This window comes from Mchenga conophoros, linkage group LG14, assembly GCF_057382185.1.
Source record: "Mchenga conophoros isolate Kocher_MC1m ecotype Shallow Benthic linkage group LG14, M_conophoros_male_GT1.1, whole genome shotgun sequence".
Taxonomy (NCBI): domain Eukaryota; kingdom Metazoa; phylum Chordata; class Actinopteri; order Cichliformes; family Cichlidae; genus Mchenga; species Mchenga conophoros.
Genome location: NC_140539.1, coordinates 27,277,140 through 27,293,665, shown reverse-complemented (window position 1 = coordinate 27,293,665; position 16,526 = coordinate 27,277,140). Strand labels below are relative to the sequence as shown.

At 41.3% G+C, this 16,526-nt stretch overlaps 1 protein-coding gene across 3 annotated transcripts in view; it reads left to right on the top strand.

The window, feature by feature from the left end:
- alcamb (activated leukocyte cell adhesion molecule b) overlaps nt 1-16,526 on the top strand; it is a 50,072-nt gene that overhangs the window by 22,736 nt on the left and 10,810 nt on the right. For all 3 annotated transcript variants that reach the window (XM_085243693.1, XM_085243692.1, XM_085243691.1), the window contains exons 2-8: nt 10,410-10,516; nt 10,731-10,947; nt 11,060-11,124; nt 11,541-11,628; nt 11,876-12,040; nt 15,976-16,100; nt 16,232-16,364. In XM_085243693.1, the coding sequence (XP_085099819.1) occupies nt 10,410-10,516; nt 10,731-10,947; nt 11,060-11,124; nt 11,541-11,628; nt 11,876-12,040; nt 15,976-16,100; nt 16,232-16,364 (900 nt within the window). The remainder of the gene's footprint in view (nt 1-10,409; nt 10,517-10,730; nt 10,948-11,059; nt 11,125-11,540; nt 11,629-11,875; nt 12,041-15,975; nt 16,101-16,231; nt 16,365-16,526) is intronic.

The following is a 16,526-nucleotide window of genomic DNA, read 5'->3' as shown; positions in this document are numbered from 1 at the left end:
TAACGCACGAGCTGAGCGTGTGTACTCGGTGAAAGAGTTGGCAAAACAACAGCCTGCAAAGCTCATTTATTACCAAATATCTACAAGGATTCTTTGGGGACCCCGGTGGTCCTTCTGACACCTTTCCGTGTGACAGAAGCGTTGCGGCAATTTTTCACGATAGCGAGTAATGAGAGTTTGAGCTTATTAAACCGGTGATCTCTCTCATTTGAGGTTCTTAATATGGCTAATCAAAATTCAGCACTTGTTAAATTATTAAAGAAGAGACAAGGACGAGAGGCAGAATGTCACGGGAGGTTAGGTTTTCTTTGATTTCTTGCTCCTTAGGCAAACGGCGTTCACTATAAGAATCTAGCCTTTCCTCGAGTATTATTGATCCTGTTGAAGTGGTTCTGTCTGCCCCTTCACACTGAACCGCTTCTGAAAAGCAAGGCTATTTGCCATCAAGTCTTTGTGGACATGCGCCATGGGATCCCCATTCAGTGCACAATCCTCATTTTCAGCACTTAATAAGTTTGGGCCTCGGTTTTCTTTTGGTTGTTGCAGCTCAAAGGGACACACACACACACACACACACACACACAAATAGGAGGGCATAAGGTAGCAAAACAGGGATATAGAGACTAATGCGGAGAGGTTGCTGATTTCCCTGGTGAGTTTATATCTGAGCTGTCGTCACCTGTCTCTTCTCGGGAATAGAGGCGCCTTAATCAGGAACATAAAAGTATCTCCTGCGGTGCTGCCTCCTGTCTCTGTCACTCGCCTGTCTCTTACTTGAGTTACCATTGCCAGAGTAGCAGCTAATTTTTCATGTCCAGTGTAAGAAAGAGAAAAAAATACAGTGAAATTCAAATTCAGACGAGCAAATGTGTTTTTCGGGGTGGTTGATGAGACTAAAAAGTCTGTACTAGAATATTGTCTTACTTTAACTCATAGCTTTAGTCTGAAATCCCAGAAATACTGAATCTTTTAAGCAGCCTTCAAAACCGACTTTTTTTATGAGCTTGACACAGAAAATGCAGTTTTTTGGAGTAGTACTTTCTACACAGCACTATCCCATCAAAACCCCAAATTAGTGTTTGTTTATTTCTGTTATGGGGATTTTCTTTGTGAATTAATTTCTGCTAAAGAAATGTACATTGGTTCTTGTGTCCCATATAACTTATGACATGAAATATGTCCTCATTTAATGTTTTAGTCTCCTGCTAAACTCTCTTCTTTGTGCAAAAGTGTGCAAAAGTCTTGAGTCACCCTCATTTCTTTGTATTTTGCTAGGAAACTGGGAAATAGACACACATGTTCATGCAGTGCATCTATGGAGGCAAAAACTGAGCCTGTACAATTCGAATGAGCTAAAAGGTCAATACTTTGTATGGCCTTTATTTTTCAGCATTGTCTGAACTCTCTTAGGCAGCTTTCTTCCAAGTTCTTTAAGATGATACCTCACTGCTTCAGTAATGTTGCAGTCTAGGTTCTGGGAGGCCAGTCAATGACTGATCTATCAGGTATGCTTTTGCTACATTGGCGGTAGAGCTGGGCGATAGAACGATAACGATATGTATCGCGATATAACTTTTACTCGATAGAGAGATTAAGCTATCGCGATAGACCTCGCCGCTCTTGTCCTCTTAAAAAAAAAAAAAAAAAAAAAAGGTCAGCCGATCCAAATTAAGTAGTGCAGAGCCGAACCAATCACAGCCGCAGCGTCACGTCGCGTGACTTGTTATGTACAGCACAAGTGCCAAGCCGCACGTGTGTTTGTTTGGGAAGCAGCCAGCGGGTAATGGAGGAAGTGAGTGTGCCGACTAGAAAAATCAACCGAGCGTGACCTTAAGAGAAAACAGATGATGGTTCCAATGCCGAACGGAACGGAAGAGCCATAGAAGTTCCGTAGTGTGAAGGTATTTCGGCTATTTCAAGTCTGACAAAAAACAGAGTAGCGTGCACTGTAAATTGTGCCGAAAGCAAGTCTGGAAATACAATAAACTGGTGCATGCGTCACACTGCGCCACGTTATTGTTTCGGTGAAATGAATTTCTACAATACTGTTACTGTTAATTCTACTCTCTGCAGTGTTTAAATGCTTACATATACACACAGTTACTGTCCCTCCACACATACGACTCGGTTCTGCTTCTATGCCCCAGCTTTGTTTACTTTTTCCCACCGAGGCTTCTAGACTTCTGATTGGCCAACATTTCTGCACGGTTAGGAATCTAGCGCCACCTGCTGCTTTGGCATGTTCATAGCAGCGTTTTCCTTCATTTCTGCCTTTACGTGTGAACGGGATTATTTTTTTAAACGGAAACGGAAAATCTCTGTTTTCAAAAATACCCGTGTACGTGTGGACGTAGCCTCAGTCTCTGACTGGAAGCGCTAATTCGTCATTCGGCTTTTGTCAGACTAAAGTAACTGTTAAAACTGTTTGAAAAGCTCAGCTATACAACAAGGAGAGATTGAGAATTTCCTTTTAGTTCTCACTCAGTTTATTTGATATTGACAAAAGTTAGTCAGTTTTGTCTGTTCTTCTGTAAAACAAACTAAGATTTATTTTTAGAATTAATATTTTGTTTCTAAGTGGAATTGACAATTTAGTCTGTTTCGTTTGTTCTATTTTGAAACTTAAACGCTTTAGCGGCTGCCTTTTGTGTAGTTTGCAATATTTGCCTTTATTTATCTGAAAAAGTCTCATGTTCCTTAAGTACATCTACCCTGTTGAACTTATTATGGGAAATCAATATTTAAATAAAAACAAGCTGCTGATTATTTTACATTTTACTTGTGAGCAACGGCACATTTAAATCTTACAAATATAGTTATTTGGCTTATATCGTGATAGATATCGTTATCGCCTGAAATGAAAAAAACATATCGTGATATGAAAAAATCTCATATCGCCCAGCTCTAATTGGCGGTATGTCTGGAATCATTGCCATGCTGAAAAATGCAGCTTCAAATTGCGATAGAGCCTCCACTGTGTTTTACAGATGGCTGTAAACACTCACCTCCCAAAAATTTCAGCATTGGACTCCATCAGACCTGTTGCCACTGACTTTCAGTCCAGTTCTTGTGTGATTTGGCACACCTCAGCCTTTTTGCCCTGTTTCACTTCCTTAAGAATGGCTTCTTGACAGCTACGCTTCCACTGACATCACTTCTGATGAGGCTTCAGTGAGCAGTAGACTGATCAACTGAAGGGCCAGATCCTGGGCAGGGTCCCTGTTGGATTTCCTTCTTAAAGACAGATACTGGTCACCTGTCCAGTTTTCTCAATTATTTTAAGGACGCCCTGCCAACATATGTCTGTCAAACTGCGTTATGTTTGGCATTTATCGTAGATTGACATAAAAAACAAAATGGGAACAAACAATGTGTTTTTGTGACTGGCTGCTGGTAACAAAGTCCCAAAGATACAATTTAAAATTGATGCTTTGCCAGGTTTCCTGTTATGTGTTTACACAACACTGGCTGAACTGGAATTATGTGTCTTCTAGTGCCTGGATTATTCATAGCTTAGTGTTAAGTGGCTTAAACAAACAAACTAAAGGCATTATGCTGAAACTGGACCAAAAATTAGTGAAAAAGCAGCCCGTGTCCAAAGAAAAGTTGGAGAATTTTTGCTTCTGCTTGGGAGTGAAATTAAAACAAATGTGTGATGACTAAAGACGCTGCACAGTGCTGGATATAGTAAGTATTATATTATATAAACGTGTTATTACTGTCTTCAGACATACACCAACAAGATAAAACCATAAGGAAGTGGTAAATGTTAAATATCCTCCTCATCATATAGACAATGATTACAAGCAGATGATTGGTATGCACGGTGTAAACTTGTGTGTATTTGTCAACGGGAAGTCGCTCAGTTCACCTACTTTTGTTGCAAAAGAATTACCTTATCTCAGCGAGCAGCAGGAGCTTTGTCTTCTGTAACTCAACATGTGCGATTAGTTCTCATTGTGCGACAGTGTAATCTGCACAGATAATGCTTTTTCCCTTAATGCAGACTCTTTTAAAGTTCTCAGAGACACTGACGGCGGCTCTATTTGAATATTCATAATGTCTATTTGAATTTGAAATGCAAGGAGTTTATTATACAGAGAGCGTGATAACCTTTGCAACACTGCTGGGCTTGCAGTGTACCTTTGTATTGTCTCCTGAGTGGTTTGTGTCTTATTACTAAGACACAGCATATGTGGGCTTGGTTGCCGACTTGGTTTAGAAAAACGCTTGGATTTGTCCTCAGCCATTAGAGCATTCTGGCATCAACATGGCCAGGAGATGGACACAATAAAGATAGTGAGAGGCTATTTTTGGCACCTTAAATGCTAAAATGTAATCAAATGTCATCAAATATGACACATGCAAAAATGCATCCCTTGAACAGAGAGCTCATTAATGGATTCCTCTCAATGTATTCACAATGCCTCCATGTTTTTCTTTTTGCCACACAGCGTGGGCAATCTTTTATGCCTGGATCAGAAACCTGCACGATTCATTTACTTTAAAAACAACCAAGTGTAGGATGGCTACATCAGCATGCTGGGTTCACAACCAGCAATCTGCATTATTTCAGGTGGATCACACTCGTGTACATCCAATTGCCAAAACGCTGAAAGTGAGCAAGACTCTGTGAAATGCAGGCAGAAATTTACAGTCCAGAAAATGACCCAGTGGGTGCATTTATTCTTAGCTCATGCATGCAGTAAAGCAGCATTTCTCTTATATTACACTGCTTAAAAACAAAGTAAATTTCGTACGAATACCTGAAGTAGGTAACATTTTCCCCCCAAACACAGTAATTTGTTAAGACAGATCATTTCGCGACTTGATTCCCGAAAAGCTTTTAACAGATTTTACACGGAATAAATTATAGGAAATGAGAGAATCAGTGCAGGAAATGCACGTACTTTTGTTGACAAGTGACGGAGCTTATCCCTGTGTTTGGTGAAGAATTCCTGGTAAAGCTGTCAGCAGTTGAAATGTGGCGAGGTTTGTTTTGTCCCGTGCTGTCACTATTAAATGTCGCCGAGCCTTATTTAAATGCAGGGATTGTATCTATGTGGGTGAAGTGCCGTGGTAGTGCTATGTGTTCTCAGATAGGTTTTTTTCTTTTACTGAGTGGGTTACTCTGCTTTGATGCTCACACAAGCTGTTTCTGCTTCATGCAGCTGTAAGCACTGATTACAGCCACCACTGCCGATAGACTTTAACACTGTTTTAGAGCCTTTTTGTTCTGTCTATATCTTGTTTTCGGTCTCTGCATTGGTAATTTCTGATGTTTCCATCCATCACTTTGTTTCAATTTATTCAGTCATAGTGAACAAGGACACCTTCAGAGAGTTCAGTCTGTCTGTTGGGCTGTTAAAAATAGGTAATTATTTTCAGTAGTTCTCCTAGTGCACCTGTTGAGAAGGTCGCAGCGACTCTTAACAACATGTAAATAGTAGGGGTGGAACGATACACAAAATTCACGGTTCGGTTCGGTTCGATACTTTGGTGTCACGGTTCGATATTTTTTCGATACAAAAAAAATGTTCATGCCTTTTTAATTTGTCATTTATTAAAATTATAAATATATATTTTAACTCAAAAGTACAGTTTTTAAATTTAACCCTAACCCTTGTGCGTGTTTTTTATTTTGACAGCGAATGCGCACCTGCGGACCACTTATGTGCAGCCCTGGTTATTTAGCTCGTCATATTGCAGCCACAGAAATTATTTTGTCCATGAAACCATAAAGCTGCACTTTCTTTTTGCCTTATAGTCTGATTTGTCATAACTTCTCCGTTTTGTGGTAAGCTTTTCTTTGGCTGTCACTTCTTCACCCTGACCTGTCTTATTTGGCTCAGCAGAACTAAAATATATATCCTGCTGCTTTTACACACGCACTCACATAAGCTCAGCGATTCTCTGCGCGATCAACCTCTCACATGTTTAAGCTGCGGGAGATTTCACTTGTCATGTTTGCATAGTAAGCTAACAATTAATAAGACGATGTCAGAGGAATTGGTGCGCAAATTATCATCACTCACAGATCAGTGCTGTCGCTCTTGCACGATTGCAAAGTGAAAGCAAAAACACAAGCGCAAATTCAAACGCGATTTCAATATGTCACATACTGACAGTGGCTCACCGATGCCAATGACATAATTACCCAGCTACATTTCCGAAAGAATGCAAAAGCATTGACATATATTTTTCCTTCCTACAATAGCCCGACGGGCAGGGCAGAGATAGATTTTGGTAGCCCGACTGAAAAAATCGCTAGCCCCGGGACGTTGGGCTAGCGATATTGCAAGCCCTGTATCTGATTGAGGAATCACTCATCTTTGGAAAAGAGAGTTTATTACAGAGAAATGTCTCTTTCCAAAATAAAAGCTATACTATCCGCTTCTTCTGGGCTATATTCTCAGCAGCATATTAAACAGCTGTCTAAATGACTCGGCTAAAGTTAGTAGCATGCTTGTTGTTTTTGTCTTTGCACTAGGATGATGTCGGCGTAAATGTGCAGTCATATTCGTTGTGTTCCCACTAGTGCTTTCAGGTTAATCTCGTTGAAATGACCTTAACGCCACAACACGGCAAATCTCCGTTAACGAGCTACCGCCAATCGCCCCGTGCATGGGGCTAGACGGCCAACACGTTAACGAGCTAACTGCGCTAACACACTAGTTCCCACCCATGTAATTGAGCATTGCATGGCACATCCAACATACTGTTTTACTTTAGTCCATGACTGCTTACCTTCAGGGTCATACGTCACATGAAAACCAAAATAATTCCAAACGCCAGATCTGAATGAGGGTGGGGGAGGTCCATGTTGTAAGGAGAGCTTAACTTCTGTCTCGCTAGCTTGCCCTGTGCTCTTCGTTCTGACGATGCTGTGTGTGTTGAGCACTCAGTGAATCTGCGTTCGACTACTCCGCCTAGGCTGCACTGTCGACCCTAGGCGGAGTAGTCGAACGCAGATTCACTGAGCGCTCAACACAGACAGCATCGTCAGAAGGAAAGTTGATAAAATAAATTACAAATGTTGTATTGTTCGATACATATGCGTACCGAACCGAAAGCACTGTATCGAACGGTTCAATATCGATACGAATATCGTTGCACCCCTAGTAAATAGCTTTAGACAAAGTTAGTTCAGCTTAGCACCTATGCTTCAAAAGGGCAATTATTTAGCCAGGCTTTGGCTTTTCACGTAGATAACAAAAAAAACCAAAACAAGGTGTAACATGTAGAGTACCAATCTTTAGAGGTCCACTTTAGACAATTGGCCACTTCAGGCTTTAACACATGTGAGTGACATCAATATTTTCATCTGGCCTGACTCTCTCCAAAAAGGTAGGCTAAAGTGTACTCCCTCACATAGAAGATAGTTCGCCCTGAGCTGAGTGATCTAAAGAGGTTGAAGCTCCACAAACACTTGTAGTGTAAAGAAGCTTTATTACTTGACCGGTGTTTCAGTATGTGGCCCTCGTCGGTGTAATCAAAAACTACATCGCAGACGGCACTTTAAATACCGTACGTGTTTGAGTGGAGGGGAAAAAAAACATCTATCCACCAGACTGTACGTATGCTCTGAAATTTGTCTGCAATTTATTTTTATTTTTTTATGGCCGAACATGTACTAAATGTGTTTGCTTTCTAGCATTCTGTGTTTCTGTTGGTTGTGCAAACATGGGTCGTAGCAGCACGGTGGTGAAGCGGTCAGCACCGTTGCCTCACATCAAGGTTTCTGGTTCAAACAACCTCTCTGTGTCTCAGTGGGTTTCCGCCCGCAACCCAAAAACACACATGTTAGGTTAAGTTGGTATTTCTGAATTCAAGCCAAGAGTCTGAGGTAGATAAAGTGTGCAAAGGTGACATTTAACCATACAGAGACCTTTCAGTGGTCAGCAAATAATTAATCCACAGTGTTTTGCTTGATGAACAGCACACGCTGCTGGAAATAAGGAGTTGTGCAGTGTTGTCAGGTGGTATGTGAAGGGCCTTTAAGTGAACTTCCCAGGAGCCCATAGACTGTATATAAAAGATGGACGTATCTACTGTGGCTAGCAAATTCTCACTGTGAATCTTCAAGATCAGCATTGTAACTGCAGCCATCTTAGGTTTTTGAAACAAAATGTCAAAGAAAACCCGGGAAATGCCCTTGTGACCATATTTGCAAATTTAGTATCATGTTGTATTCAATGTTTGACTCTCAGGAAAATGTTGATTGAAGTCACAGGTTAAGGTACCCAAGAGCTGTTTTCCTGCTAACTTCTATACAACCACACTTTTCTTTCAAGCAGAGGAGTCTGCCCCTGCTGGCACAGCCGGGCTGAGGAACGCGAAAGGTGACCTTCGGCATTCTTATATGACGCCTCGGGTTATGGATGAAATCATGTAGAATGGCGCTCCCGCGGTAATACACGCTCCAGCCATGTATTCCAGCCCTAACCATAACCTTATCCCTAACCTTAACCAGCATTTTAATGACATTAAATACTGTTTTCCAAAGCGATTTCTATATAAAATCTTCATTATTTTAAAGGACAAGCAACACAATAAGAGTTGAGAGGCAGATGATCATTTCACAAGCTGTAGATTCTACATGTGTAGATTCGATCCAAACGGTTCTCATGTTTCATCATTTTTCCGATCTCGTAATATAGGGACGTGTTGTTGAAGAGTAATATATCAGCGATTTGTCCCCTAGCATAAAATGTTACGCTTTGGGAGTGAGAACGTGGTATATATAAACACCTATACCAGACACAAGGTGGGAAAATAGGGCTGTGCAATTAATAGCATGTGGCTTTTCAAGTGATTTTTTTATTTAATTACTTGACTTTAATTATAATTAAAGTTTGAGGAAGTTTAAGGAGTCTCTGAGCAGCCATGTTAAATTATTGTAATCTCCTTGTTGACCAAAAAATATTTTTTTAATACTTTGAGAAAAAAGAGAAAGATCAAACTTGGGTTTTTTTTGGCCCCCTACGAGGTAAAACCTCTTTGTAGTGTTTAGAGGAAAGGCAGAAAACAGCTTTAAAAAGCCATAGAGCTAAGAGGCAGACATGCCTTGTTTAAAGTCTTCTTATTAAATTGTCTGTGTTTGTCATCTTTCTGCAGTAGTGACTTCAGAAACAGGCTCAGCGATGGGCTCGGTGCTGTTTCTTGTGAGTTGACAGCTCGTAACGATGAGTGACAGGTGTCGGTGTGCGAACTTGTTCAGCTTAGTGTCAGGAGGACGGCAATAAGTGCAGACTTTGTTGACTCGAGGCAAACTGTCTGATTTTGTTGTCTCTCTAGTTTCATCACACATGTACATAACTATTTTATGGACTCGTTTAATAGTCCTGATGAGAAAATGACACTTAACGACAGGGGGTTTACTGTGTGCGAAGGAAACCAGGCGCACCTCTGAACTTGCCGACTGTGCAAGCATGCCTTCCGGGTCCCAGTTGTTTCTCTGTTTTAATACAGACAGTGGTAACCAGAGTAAAAGTATTTACCTTCATTCAAACAGGATTCAAATGAGTATCACGCACAGAGCAAATTAATTCAGTTCAGTTCACTAAGAAAACCTTTAAAAGTCCGATGTGTTCAGAGGGAAAGTGAGAGTATAACTTTTTTTTCTCAGTGCCGAAATGGCATTTTGGTGTGCAGCTGGGTTTTTTGTGCGCGAATATAATCAGACAATTTCAGGGTCGAATGCACGCAGAATATTGGAGGATCTTCATTGTTTTGCACTTTCCTTGTAAAAAAAAACAACACACAAAACACAAACATTACTTGTCTCTATTTCAGCAGAGAGAATCTGACTGGTCACTGTTTTCCTCTCATACCCTTTACTGAGCTGCTCTCAAGCTGTTTTGGATTTTAGCTGTCAGATTTATGCTTCCACACATACGCTTGTGCGTTTACCTCTGCCTGAACTCCGAGAGGTCTGAAATGTAAATTTGAATGCCAGAAAAACTGAGCAACACCTCATTTTCAGTCGGGCCGTGGCAGCCTCTTCTTCCCTGCAGCCCTTTGGCTCTAACCCCTCATCGCAGCCCATTGAGACACTTCGCCTGGCACCCCCCTCCCATCCCCCTCTTGCCCTCTTGAACATTTTGTCTCCATGGCAATGTTTTGAAGGAGATTTAGGGCAGGAAAGGTTGTTGTTGTTGTTGTTGTTTTTTTCCCAAGGGAGCTGAAAAATTAGCAGAACTCTATAGAAACTGCTGTCCTCGTGTGTTTAGGCGAGCACTAAGTGGTGCTGATAAATGTCAGTATGCAAACAGGAGGCGCTGCAAAGCATTCAGAATAATAAGCATTTTCATTTTCTGTCCTAATAATTCGTTCTGTGTTGCAGGTGACCAGATTAGCCATTCTAAGAAAGCAATTGAAAATGTGCCTTTGGTGTTTCTCTTTTGCAGTCACCTCTTTGGAGCCTATTATTGGCCAGTATGGGGAAATGCTCAAGATCCCATGCAACAGTGGAGCCATAAAGGCAGAAGACATCGCCATCACTAAATGGAAATATGTAAGTCACACTGGAGATCAGTTGTTCTCAAAATGGCAAAGTAGGTCCAAGGCCCACTTACTGTGTCTGAAGTCGAACCACGCCCAGTCTGAGTGCATTAGACCATGCATCTGTCCCTCCATATGACACCGCATGAACAGTGCATGCTTTTATTGTGAACACGAAGCCAGTGCCATATGCGAGCGACACATAACAAGCGCGCTCTGCTCTCCAGGACAAAGGGGATGGAGTTCCAGGATACCTGCTGGTCAAGCAGAAAAACCAGAATGTCTCAATCAGCGCCACTGATGAATACAAGGTCCGTGTGAGCATGGACAAAAACTCCAGCCTGCTGATCTCTGCCGCCAAGCTCAGCGACCAGCGGACTTTCACTTGCATGGTGGTGACCGGCGGAGACGTGTTCGAATACCCAGTTAATGTCCTAATTCACAGTGAGTCTGAATTAGCTGAAAAATTGTCGAAATGCCCTCGTTCAAGTGCTGTGACTGACACAAGCAACACCCAGCCTTTCCATTCACACTGTTTTTTTTCCCTCAACTGCAGAGTTGCCGGCAAAGTTGGAGATTTCTGGAGAAGCAGAGGAGCTAGAGATTGGAAGACTTACTAAGGTGGAGTTTTTAATGATAAACATTTTAATGCCAACATTATTTTAAGCAATGAGTCATGAAGGGAAATCCCTTACTTGAGCTAACGTATCTTGAGGCCTAACAGAGATGGTGCCTGTTATTGTAGTAATGACTTCTTTGAAGTGATTCTCATGAATTAGTAAAGAGTAGAAATCTCGCTTGTGCTACAATTAAAAGACCCAAAGGATTTGAGGGGATTTACAAATGCTTTAGGCATTTCATGGTCTATTGCATGGAAAACTGTTTAGTCCTCAAATACCAGAGTGGCATTAACAAAAAGCTCATTTTCTCATATGTTTGGTCATTTAAAAATAGTCATGAAATGCATTTTTTTATTCATCCTTTGAGTGCTTTTCTTGCCTGTTTCTCACTTTTTTTTCCCTTTTTTTGCTTTGCAGCTTGGAAATTGTGTTGCAAAAGATGCCAACCCACCTGCAAACATCACATGGTTCAAGAACAATAAACCTCTGGAGGCTGATGGGAAAGGTGAGCGTTCACCATCCCTTTTGTTGTCTTTGAGTTCTAAAAAAATATATTTGACATTTATAAATATTGCATACACAGATGGTTTTATTCTCTCTGACAGGGACAGTTGCTGTAAATTATTCTGCTGTGATGAATTGTGCTGCACTCTCATGACGGCGCGGCTCATGACTGTGTGCAGTGTTTTGGTCATTGCACATTTTTTTCCTTGTTAGAGTTTTCAGACAGTGCTTGTTTGTTTTCTGTCTAGGGATTTCCATCAAAGTTTCTGTTGTGGTAGAATCTAGTACCGGCCTCTCGACCACTACCTCCACACTCGAGTATTCTGCAATGAAGGAAGACACAGGCGCCAGGTTCAAATGCCGTGCTGACGGTCTACCGCTGGAATCCTCTTCCATGAACTTTACTATTACCTGTGAGTCGTTGAGCGTACTTTGTCTAAAACCTTTTATTTTGATTTCGTTTTTTTGTCTGTAAATTCAAAGAAAGGGTTTAAAATGCAAGATGATCATCATGAAATCTCTGAAAGTTTACGCTCTGTCTAAACTTCATGCCATATCCTGAAAACGACACCCACTCAAACACCCACAATATTCTACTTCAGCTTGAAAGTCTCAGTAATCCACTGCCTGTAGCAGGACAAAACTATACAATGTGCCTGTATCAGAGGATTGTTTTAGCACCTCATTTGTAACTAACTGTTGCAAAGATATTTGTAGCAAGCTGTTGTAGCCAAGGCACAACATAATAATGCTGCTTAAAACTCTGTGAATTATCCACAATATACTATAACACAAACTATATAGAGTCAAAACGCTGGAGCTTAACTTACAACAAGGACCTTCACTCTATGCAAAGAAAGGAGAGCCATGAAAATTCTCCCCTCTGCTGTGGTTGGGAATTAATGACCAGCTATGACCAGACAGGTATTATTCTGTATTTTGATTACAAGCAGTGGGTTGCTTGTTCACTCATTTTCAGTCAAAAAATGCCAAAGATAACACAAAATGACATATCTCCTCCACACATCACTCACTCACTTGGACACTAGAAGGGGGAATTATGTTAAAATGCTCTTCATAGACTACAGCTCTACATTTAATACCATAATTCCCTCCACACTCACCACCAAGCTGGAGCATCTGGGACTCAGCTCATCTATGTGTCAGTGGATCTCCAACTTCCTAACTGGCAGACCACAGGCAGTAAGGATGGGCGGACATGTCTCAGCCTCCACCACTCTCAGCACTGGAGCCCCCTAGGGGTGTGTTCTGAGCCCCCTGCTGTACTCTTTGTACACATATGACTGTGTGGCCACTACCAGCTCCACCACCATCATCAAGTTTGCTGACGACACCGTCGTGGTGGGCCTGATCTCTGATAACAACGAGACGGCCTACCTGAAGGAGATTAGGAATCTGGAGAACTGGTGCCAGAGGAACAACCTCCTTCTAAACGTCAGTAAGACAAAGGAGCTGATAGTGGACTTCAGCACTAAGCAGGAGAGGAACTACCAGACCCCCGTCATCAACGAGTGCCCAGTGGAGAGAGTGGACAGCTTCAAATACCTTGGAGTTCACATCACGCAGGACCTGTCATGGTCCTCTCACATCAACACCGTGGTGAAAAAGGCCCGACAGCGTCTCTACCACCTCAGACGCTTGAGAGACTTCCAACTGCCCTCCAAGGTGCTCAGGAACTTTTACTCGTGCACCATAGAGAGCATCCTGGCGGGAAACATCTTAACCTGGTTCGGGAACAGCACCATGCAGGACAGACGAGCTCTACAGAGGGTTGTGCGGTCAGCTGAGCGCACCATCCGCTCCGAGCTCCCTGACCTGCACTCAATCTACAGCAGGCGGTGCTGGACCAAGGCCAGGAAGATCGTGAAGGACCTCAGCCATCCCAACAACAGACTGTTCTCTCTGTTGAGGTCAGGAAAGCGATTCCGCTCCCTGAAGACCAACACAGAGAGACTGAGGAGGAGCTTCTTCCCGCAGGCGATACGGTCTCTCAATCACACCACCACACAGTACTGACCCACACATATGGTTCTTACACACACACTGGACTTTCTGGACTTTGTTTTTGCACAACACTGGTCACTATATTCTTCATTTCCAGTTAATACTTGTACAGCTGCTGTTATTGTGTATATATTTATTTATATTTAGATTTCTTCATACATTCTTATATAGTTCTATATTGTGTATTGTGTATTTTGTTGTACAGTTATTTTATTTTCAACTTTAATTTATATATTTTATCTTATTCTTCCCAGTTAAATTTACCCTTCATTCTAATTTGTGTTGTACAGTTATTTCATTTTTAACCTTAATTTATATTCTATTCCTTCCTAGTTAAATTTACCCTTTTTAATTTTTCATATTTATTTCCTATCTTATTCATAGCCTTTTCTTTTTTTGTTTTCTTTAGGTCACGAGCAGTTGTCCAAGCATTTCACTACATATCGTACTGTGTATGACTGTGTACGTGACAAATAAAATTTGAATTTGAATTTGAATTTGAAGCATTATTGTGCCAACAGAGCAATACCCAGAGAGCTACTAGCTGGAAACCTGGTATACAATGGCTTGGTGTGCAGTGTGTCCTAAAAAATTTTGAGGAAAGTGGACAAGTGGCAGCCAAAATGAGAGGTAACAGGCATAAAAAACCATCTATAGCAGATGAACAGTGTATGAAAGTCATGCCTTTAAGAAACAGGCAAGTATGTGAGACCAAACAGATGTCTGGCTCTTCGGTCAAGTCATTCTTAAGGAAGGGAAACAGAGAGAAAAAGCTGAGGTGTGCCAAATTAAAGAAGAAAACCGAAATCAGCGGCAAAAGATCTAATGAAGCAATTTAAAATGTTTGGTTCAAATCATTCTCAGTGTGTACAGAGAAGGTCAGGAGCCATCTGTAAAACACAGTGGATCTCAAACACACCGCCAATGCAGTAAAACCATACCTGGATAGAAAAACACACACTATCCATCATGGATTGGCCTCCCCAGATTCTCCGGACTTCAACATCATTGAAGCAGTGTTGGATCATCTTGACAGAGAACGGAACAAAAGGCAGCCAACATCCAAAGACGACCTTTGAATGTCATTCATGAGCTATTCCTGAAGACTATTTAAAGAAATTAGAAGAAAGCTTACCTTGAGATTTCAGGCTATGTTGAAGAATAAAGGTGGCCGTAGCAATTGGTGACTTTTAAGCTCATTAGTATTGTACAAACTCTGTTTTTGGCCTAAGTACTGCTTTTCTATTCTATTCAGTTTTGCAAGTTTTAATAAATCGCTGCCCTTATTTGCCATTTTTCTAGCAGAACACAAAGAAAGGTGGACCTTTATGCAGTACTGTGATTTGGTGCAAGCTTGAAGGAAGAAGGTGCTGTGTGAATGTATATAAAGTTTTAAAGAGGACATAGAACTGGGCGTTTTTTCTCTCTCTGGCTACACGGTTTTATTTCAGGTTGTTTCGTTTAATATTCTCCTCATTGACGTCTGTGTTTCCTCCACCGCGATGAGAATTACAAACATGTTTTATTCACATTTTTTAAGTATTGACACAAATGAATCACTGATGCTGTTTTCTTTTCTAGAACATCAATAATTAAAGTATGTTTCCGTCGATGAAACTTTGCTGTTGATGAAATGTTGCTTTTTGGTGAGAAAACAGCTTATTTAATATGGCATGACAAGAATTTCAAAATGGAGTGAAAGAGAATAAAAGTGTCCCTTTTTAATTGAAGTCAAGCTTCTTGCACATCACACGTGTAACACAGCAGCAACTCGTGATCCATGAGAAGACCAAGAGACGTTTTACAACTGTAATCAGACGGTGCCTGTGGTTTTTGCGAGTGCATTAACATTTTTTTTTTCTATAATTCTCTCACTTCCAGTCGAGACAGACACGGGTAACGGCACCTTTTGATGGTGAAAGTTGAAAAATGAGGTGTGGATTCTGAGATTTATACCGAGTGCAGCATTAAATATTGAAGTTGCCTGCTCAACACGGCCCAGAGTAGAACTTATCAGTGCTGGAACATTTTCTTTCAAGAAATTCTTGAAAGAGTTTGCCTTAGATGGAGCAGAAACATTGAGCTTTGAAAGGATTGTTTGGTTGAGTGCCTCAGATTATGACTGCAATTCAACCACCTCCTCTGCTGCATTTTGAAGTTGGTCATAACCAATAGTGAGGCACAAAGTTAGAGTTCTCTGTAGCGTGCTGACACAGTGGATGAGTGCAGTCCCCATTGCATTCAGCTGGTTGGGGAGCACGCTCCACTTGTTACACCCTCCACCCTCGCCCCTCTGACTTTCTTGCTCCTGTTTTCTGCACAGACTCCACGGAGAACATCATGCTTGAGGTCAGTCCTCAGAAAGAGCTTAAAGAGGGAGACAACTTGACTTTGAAGTGTGTGGCAGATGGTAACCCAGCTCCTACCAGCTTTAACTTTCACCTTAAGGTATCTCATTAAAAGCTTTGAAATTCCTTCTGTTCATCCAAACTAGTGCTTACTTCATCTAAAATGTATTTATTCAGTCTTTTATCCTCAGCAACGTAAATGAAATGCTGCTGTTTTCACTGTTTTTGCAGGGGGAGCTGGTGACCGTGGAAAACACGGATACCTACACCATCGCGAATGTCTCACGCGACGCCACCGGTGAATACAAATGCTCCCTAACTGATGACACGTCCATGGAAGCGACCAGGAACATCACCGTCACCTGTAAGAAGACAAAAATAATCATTTCTCTAGAAGTAGAAATTACTGCAATTTTACCCCACACATCTGCATCTGTATCCAAATAATTATCTTTTCTCCCTGCAGTCTTATTTGTTATGAAAGTCCTAATATCTCTCTTTGCAAGACTGTCTTCTTCTGATTTGG